Below are 8,426 nucleotides of genomic sequence, written 5' to 3'. Positions count from 1 at the left end.
TTTTTTTTTTAAATGATATTTCGATAAAATGGGAAAAAATTACTGAGCTTTTGGTGGTTCTAAACTTAGAGAAAAGTCCTTCAGTTTCTTGACTTTCTTCGCTCTTTTCACTTTGATGATGCTCTTCTTGTCTTTTAATTTTCCCTTGTTTGGTTTCATTTTCAACCCCTTCATTTGCAACTTCATTTCTTTTCTGGCGATTTTTTTCACCTTGAGACTTTTCATTCCATCTTTGCTGTCTTTTGTCTTTACTTTCGCAAGATTTTGAATCGGCAAACCGGGCCTTACGCCGGGCCCGGTTAGCTTATACTAGGCGGGCACTTTCACTTTCTTCTTGCGCTTCTTCTTCTTTTTGTCATGATGAAGTTCCTGTTTTTTTGTTAAACACTGTCGACAGTACCAGTCTTCGTTCGGCGCCGGAGGAACCTGCATGCCAACACACACCCTGAAAAAAGAAATTCAAGTTTATTTTAGTTTCTTTTTTTTTCGATTCGAATTTTCAAAATTAGAGAACAGGGTGGGTCCACAAAAATTGAAAATCAAAAATAGCATGGAACTGAAAAGTTTTATTTTGCGCCTTTAAAGGTAATGAACAGAATTCGACGGAATTATTTGAAATTCACAGTGAATTAAAAAAAAAATCAAGTGAATTGAGAAAAATTCAAAAATATCTGTAAAATTAATTGAATTTAGATTGATTTGAAAGTAATTAAAGGGTATTCAAAAGAATTTGATAAAATTCCTAAGAATTGAATGTGAGTCTAAAATACTTCAGGGTGAATAAAAAACTAAAAGCTTGTGCCGAATTTAGGAAAATTAATAAGAATTCAGGTCGAATTCTGAATGAATTCATCAAAATTGAAATTAACAAAAAAATCTAAAACATTTAATTGATTTCAGTAAAATTTGAGTGAATTTAGAAGAATTTAAGGGAATTCAAAAGTTTTTTTATAAAATCCATAAGAATTCAGGGTAAATTAAAAGATAATGTAATCCATTTAATTTGAGAAAACTGATAGAATTAAGGCCGAATTTTAAGTGAAAAATCTAAATCAATGCAAATTTTAAGTGAATTGAGAAAAAATCATTTTTAAATCATAGAATTAAATAAAATGCAAGTAAATTTAGAGAAAGGGAAATGAGAAGAATTCGAACGAATTATTCAAAATTCAAAGTTAATTTTTAAAAATCCAGTGAATTAAGAACAAGTTTAAATTTCATTGAACTCATTAAAATCTCACTGATTTGAGAATAATTCAAAGCAATTCAAACGAATTTGATGAAATTCCTCAGAATTCAAGATGAGTCAATACTTCCGAATGAATAAAAAAACTACAAAATTGTCAAGAATTTAGTAGAATTAAGTGAATTCCAAAGAATTTATAAGAATTCAGATTGAATTCCAAATGAATTCAATTAAATTGAATTTTTTAAAATTTAAAACATTTAATTGATTTCCATAAAATTTAAGTGAATTTAGAAGAATGTAAGGGAATTCAAAAGTATTTGATAAAATGCATAAGAATTTAAAGTGAGTTCAAAAGACGTTAGGGTAAAATAAAAGATAATGTAATCCATTTAATTTAATTGAGAAAACTGATAGAATTCATTTACATACACTTAAAATTTTACGTGAAAAATTTAAGTGAAATTATATCAGAATTTATTTGAAAAAAATTCAAGGAATTTATGAAATATTTAAAAACTGGAGGTGACTTCAAAATACTTCAGAGTAAAAAATGGCAATAAATTTATTAGAATTGAGTCAATTTAGAGTAATTCGAGAGAATTAAAAAAAAAATTAAGGAATTTCAAAGAATTTAAACGAATTCCGGACAACTTGATAAGAATTCAAATGGAATTTCAAATGAATTCAAATCAATTGCAAAAAATGTAACGAATGAATTTAAAAGAATTCAGGAGAATGAGAGGATTAGATGAAATTTATACGAATTCAAGGGGAATTTAAAGAAATTCAGGATAAATTTTTAAGAATGCAGAGTGAATGTAAAACTAAAAATATTTATAAAATTCACTGAATTTAGATTGATTCGAAAATAATTCAAGAGCATTCAAAAGAATTTAATGAAATTCCTAAGAATTGAAGCTGAGTCTAAAATACATCAGCGTGAAAGAAAAAAACACTCAAAACTAGCGAAGAATTTACTACAATTGAGTGAAATTAGAAGAATTTTAGAGAATTCAAAAAAATATAAGGGAATTTTAAAGAATTTAAAAGAATTCCGGAAAACTAATAAGAATTCAGGCCATAAGAATTCAAGGTGACTTTAAAAGACTTCAGGGTAAATTAAAAGAAAATTGAATTCATTTAATTGAATTGAGAAAAAAGATAGAACTCAGGTCGAATTTTAGGTGAAAATATTTAAGTAAATGAAAATTTTAAGTGAAAATCATTTTCAAATCATAGAATTAAATACAAGGCAAGTAAATTTAGAGAGGGGGAAATTAGAAGAATTCTATGGAATAATTCAAAATTCAAAGTAAATTTAAAAAAAATCCCAGTGAATTAAGAACAATTAAAAAATATTTCAAAAATGAATTTAATTCATTAAATTGGAAATGATTTAAAAAAATTAAAGGTAATTCAAATGAATTTGATAAAATGCTAAAGAATTCAAGGTGAGTTTAAAAGACACCTGGGTAAATTGAGCAAAATTGAATCCATTTTATTAAGCAGAATTACGTGAATTTAGAAGAATTAAAATTAATTTTTAAAAAAAGCTCAGTGAGTCAACAATAAAGCACAGGATGCATTAATAACTAATAAGAATTCAGGGTGATTTCAGCATGAATTCAAATGAGCTGATTTTTGTTTTTTATCAAAAATATTCCACTGTTTTCAGTAAAATTGGAGTATTTTTAGAAAGATTCGCGAGGCTTTGATCAAATTAATAAGATTTTGAAAAAAATATAATTAAAAAAAGACACAATAAACAAATTTCCGGCAAATTAAATAAATTCTCATTCAATAGAATTTAAGTGAATTGAAAAAATTATATCATAGAATTAAATAAAATCCGAATGAATTTGGAGAAATTTCAGGAAAATGAAAAGAATTCGATGGAATTACTCAAAATTAAAGGTAAATTAAAGAAAAATTCTAGTGATTTGAAAATAATTCAAATGTATTTAAGAACTTCATTGAATTCATTACGAAAAATTAGGAAGAATTGAAGCAAATTTTAAAAAAATGCAGGAAAAATGTTAAAGATCAATAAAATTTAAAATAATTCTGGTCAAATTAGTAAGAAGTCAGCGTGAATTCAAATGTGTCGAAAAAATAAAAATATTTTAAAAGAATTCATCGTGAATTCAATTCAATTCTATTAATGAAAACGCAAGTAAATTTAGAAAAATAAAAGGGAAATGAGAAGAATTCGATGGAATTAATAAAAATTCAAAATGAATAAAAAAATCTCAAAATAACTGCAAACAATTCGGAAATATTTTTAAAATCCATTATATTCATTAAATTTGGATTGATTCGAGAAAAATTTAAGGGAATTCAACAGAATTTTATAAATTACCTTACAATTCAAAGTGAGTTTAAAAGACTTCAGATCGATTTTAAATAAAAATATGAAAATTCAGTGAAATTGGTAGAATTGAGTTTAGAATTTTTTTAATTTAAGAGAATTCCAAAAAATTAAAAGAATTCCAGTCAAATTTAAAAGAATTGAGGTTGAAATTGCAAATTAATTCAAATGGATTGAAAAAAAATATTTTATCTAAAATATTTCATTAATTTCAGTAAAATTTGAGTGGATTTAGAAGAATGTAAGGGAATTCCAAAGAATTCAGGTCGAATTTCATATTATTTCAAATAAGCTAAATTTTTGTTTTAATCCAAAATACTATATTGATTTGAGTAAAATTGGAGTAAATTTAGAAGAATTTTAGTCTTTGAATAAATTTAATGAGTTTGAAAAAATATACTTGAAAAAAAAGTGTAAATACAAACATTTCCATCGAATTTAGTAAAATCGAATTCAAAAGAATTTAAGTGAATTGAGAAAATAATTTTTAAATCATAGAATAAAATAAAATAGTTATGAATTTATAGAAAATTTAAAGAAAATATGAATTCTTGGTGAATTCTAAACGAATTCAAGTTAATTTTAAAAAATGGAAAATATTTTGAGTTCAGTAATTCTGGTGAATTTAGAAAGATTCAATGAAATGCATACGATATCAAGATAAATAAAAAGAAATGATTTAACTGAGTATAAAAGAAGTTTTAAATTCCCAAAAAATTAAATTGAATTTTGATAAATAGGAGTGATTAGAATTAGTCAATAAGAATCTGATAAAATCATTGAATTCAATGGATTTCAGGAGAATTTCAAATAATTTAAGGTGAATTAAAAATAATTTCAAATAATTCAAAGGAATTCCAAATAAACTGCATTAACATTTTTTTGATACATAAAAAGGGCCAGAATTTTCGAAGCTTTTAAAAATATATTATTTTTTTGAGGCTTATAAAAATTAGATTTTGGCTAGGCTGTTTTTGATTTCAATTTTTTTCTTCCGACCCACCTTATTACAAAAATAAGTCTTTCTTTGGAGTTGAGAAGATTTTAGGATTTGGTTGAAAGGTAATATTATTTACTTTATACGTTAATGTATTAAATGTAAACCTTGAAAATATTAAGTAAACTGAAATATAATTTCTTATGATCTAAGCTAAACAAATACAAATTTAGCAAAAATTAATATTTTTAATGATACATGCCGAGAAATAAAATATTAGCAACGAGAAGAAAAAACAATATGAGAAGGAAATCAGAGAAGAATGTTAATTTGATAATTATAAAAATAATAACTACCGAGAAAACTACTGAAAAAATAAGAATACGTTTACAATTACACGATATCTCGATGCAAACATAAAGAAAACGTCAAACAAAATGCTAATAAACGTTCTAATTACTACGATTATTAACTACAATTGTAAAATTAAATTAAATTTAAAATAATTATGCCTAAGACTATCAGGAAATTAAACTGTGGAACTCGGTCCTAAAAAAGAAACATTTTTATACTAAATTAAACTTAAATTTGTATTCTAAATGATTTTAAAGTTGTAGTTTCAGCCTTAATAAAATCAAGGCTTACCAGTTACCAGGGTGGCCACAATTCTTCATTTTCAAAATTCCCTGATATTTCTCTGACTTATTTTTTATTTTCCCTCATCACTAATATTTAAAATTATTAATTTTATTAATGATTTTAATTTTAATATATTATATTTTAATATTAATTTATATTACTATTTGTAAACTTTTAACTAAGGAGTGAATAAAAGTGATTAATGTGCAATATGTGTATTAAAAATATGTGACCAATGTTATTTTCAATTTAAAAGAATTTGATAAAAACTTAAGAATTTCCGGTGAATTTTAACGAATTGAGGATAAATTCATAAGACTTAAAAAGAATTCCAAATTAAATTCAAAAGAATTCAAATGAATTGGAAAAAGTTAATAAATTCCATTGATTTTAGTAAAATTAGAGTTAATCTAGAAGAATTTAAGGGAGATAAAAAGAATTCGATGAAATTCTTGAAAATTCAAGATGAATTTAAATCAATTAAAAAATATTTAAAAATTCATCGACTTTAGTAAGTTAAAAATACGTGTAGAAAAATTAAAAGGAATTCAAAAGAATTTGATGAAATGTTTAAAAATTCAAGGTTAGTTTCAGAGACTTCAAGATGAATAGAACAAAAACTGAACAAAAAATCAAGAAACTTCATTGAAAAAAGTTGAAATTTTTATTTATCTTTTAAAATACTCTTGATCACTTGAAAATTCCTTGGAATCTTTTCAAATAGCTAAAAATATTTAAAATCCTTTAAAGTCTTTTGTAATTTCTTGGAACTTTTTATAGCTCTTGAGAATTCCTTAGAATCTTTCAAAATACGCTCAAATATTTCAAATCTTTTAAAATCTCTTGCAACTATGCAAAGATCTTGAAAATTCCTTGGAATTAAAAAAAAAATCCCAAATTATTTATGCTTTTGAAAATTGATTGGAATTATTTAAAATACCCTTAAATATATGAAATCCTTTGAGATTTTGTAAATCTTTTGAAAATATCTTGAATGCCTTAAAATATTTTAACTTTAAAAAATTTTTTGAACTCTCTTGAAATATATTAAAAATTCAATGGAATTTTTCAAAATGTCCTAAAATATTTTTTATTCTTTGAAATCCCATTAAATTATAGAAATCAATCGAAAATTTCTTGGAATCTTTTAAAATCCCCTTAAATCTTTTAAATCCTTTAGGATATTTTGAAATCCCTTCCTTTTTAAAAGTTCTTAAAAATTTGTTGGAATTAAAAATAAATAAATACCTTGAATCCTTTTTAAATCTCTTTTAAATTTTTGACAAATTCTTGGAATGTTTTAAAATACCCCAAAATATTTTAAAACCTTTTAAATCTTTTCAAAGCCTTTGCAATTTTGTAAAGCTTTTAAAAATTTCTTGCAATTTTTTTAAATTCCTTTAAACTTTTAAAGCTCTTGAATATTCCATATAATCTTTTAAAATTCACTAAAATAATTTAAATTCTTTGACATCCCTTGAAATATTTTGGAATACTTTGAAATTTTTAAAAATGTCTTGAAAATTCCTCAAAAATTTTAAAATACCCAAAAATTGGTCAAATCCTTTAGAATCCCTCCAAATTATTTAACTATATTAAAAACTAATTGAAGTCCTTCAAATACTATAAAATATTTGAAATCCCTTTACATTTGGCAAAGCTTTTAAAAATTTCATGGAACTTAGAAAAAAAACTACAACATTTCAAATCCTTTGGAAATTTTCAAAAATATTTAAAAACTTTAAATGCTTCAGAAAGTTCCTTGAAAGTTATAAAAATACCCTAAAATCTTGCAAATCCTACGGAAAACCTTCACATTTTTTAATATATTAAACATTTCTTGCAATGTTTTAAAATATTTTAAACAATTTCAAATCATTTGAAATGGCATTAGATTATTGAAATCAATTGAAAATTCTTTGGAATTTTTTTAAATATCCCAAAATATTTGAAAGCCTTTACAATTTTTCAAAATTACTTGTAATTTTTTAACTCTTCACAAATTCTATGAATCTTTTAAAATACCCTCAAATTTTTCAAATTCTTTGAAAAATTTCCTCGAAACTTTTCAATGCTCTTGAAAAATTCTTGGAAGTTTTAAAAATACCCAAAAATGTTTTAAAATCATCTAGAATATCTTCAAATCACTAAAATTTATTTAATATTTCTTGAAATGTGTTAAAATACTTTTAAAATTTTTTAATCATTTCAAATCCCATTAGATTTGGAATGTTCTAAAGAATCCTTAACTTTTGAAAATTTCTTAGAATTTTCAAAATACCCAAAAATAATACAAAGGCTTTTAATTCCCGTTAAATTACTGAAATCAATTAAGATTCCTTTGAATGTTTTTAAATACCCTAGAATATTTATAATTCCCTAGATATTTTTTAAAGCTTTTGGAAATTTCTTGAAAATTTTAAAAATTCCCTAAAATATTTCAAATCCTTTGAAAATTTTGGAAATTTCTTGAAACTTTTTTTTTAATATCCTAAAGTCTTTAAAATCCTTTCAAATACCTTCAAATTATAAAAATATATTAAAAATTCCTTGGAATTTTTCAAGATACCCTGATAAATCACAAATCCCTAAAATCTTATTAAATTACTGAAATGAATTGAAAAGTTTTGGAATATTTTAAAATACCATACGATTTTTGAAGTATTTTGAAATCCTTTGAAAGGTTTTTAATTAAAAATTTGGGACGACGAAAAATGTCGAAAAATAAAATTCCTGAATGATAAAATTTTCAAATAGTAAAATTCCTGAATTGGAAAATCTCCGAATAATAAAATTCCTGAATTATAAAATCATCAAATAATAAAATTCTTGAATAGTTTATAATATTCTTATATTCTTATATAATATAAATTCGCGAACGAAAATTACCGAATTTTAAAATATCCAAACTAGAAAATTCCCGAATTTAAAAAGGGGGGAAAAATTTTGTGATATTATTTATGTATTGAAAATACAAAAATCAAATATTTTTATTCTTTGGAGTTCCTAAAATTATTGTTTTTATTTAAAATAACAATAATTGAAAAAATATATATTTCTGGAAGAAAATTTCTTTCAATCATAGTTATTTTATATTTAAAAAATAATTTTATCATCTTTAAACATTATAATATATTTATTTAAAAAATTAATTTATTAAACTCTGAAATTTTCTAGTTCGGATATTTTATAATTGTGGGTCCGGATGCAATAAGGGCACATAAAATTTTTTCGTGCGAAAGCGAAGTCCCCTGGAGGCTTTAGAAAAAATTTTCGAATTTTAATTTTCAAAA

General features: G+C 23.4%; 1 protein-coding gene across 3 annotated transcripts in view; it reads right to left on the bottom strand.

The window, feature by feature from the left end:
- The window catches only part of LOC117170684 (transcription initiation factor TFIID subunit 3-like), a 51,150-nt gene continuing 42,724 nt past the window's right edge, over positions 1 to 8,426 (bottom strand). For all 3 annotated transcript variants that reach the window (XM_033357651.1, XM_033357653.1, XM_033357652.1), the window contains one exon: positions 1 to 445. In XM_033357651.1, the coding sequence (XP_033213542.1) occupies positions 310 to 445 (136 nt within the window). In that variant the 3' untranslated portion in view covers positions 1 to 309. The remainder of the gene's footprint in view (positions 446 to 8,426) is intronic.

The sequence above is a fragment of the Belonocnema kinseyi genome, chromosome 4, assembly GCF_010883055.1.
Source record: "Belonocnema kinseyi isolate 2016_QV_RU_SX_M_011 chromosome 4, B_treatae_v1, whole genome shotgun sequence".
NCBI classification, from domain to species: domain Eukaryota; kingdom Metazoa; phylum Arthropoda; class Insecta; order Hymenoptera; family Cynipidae; genus Belonocnema; species Belonocnema kinseyi.
The sequence above is the reverse complement of the archived record's forward strand: the minus strand, read 5'-3'. Positions and strand labels throughout refer to the sequence as shown.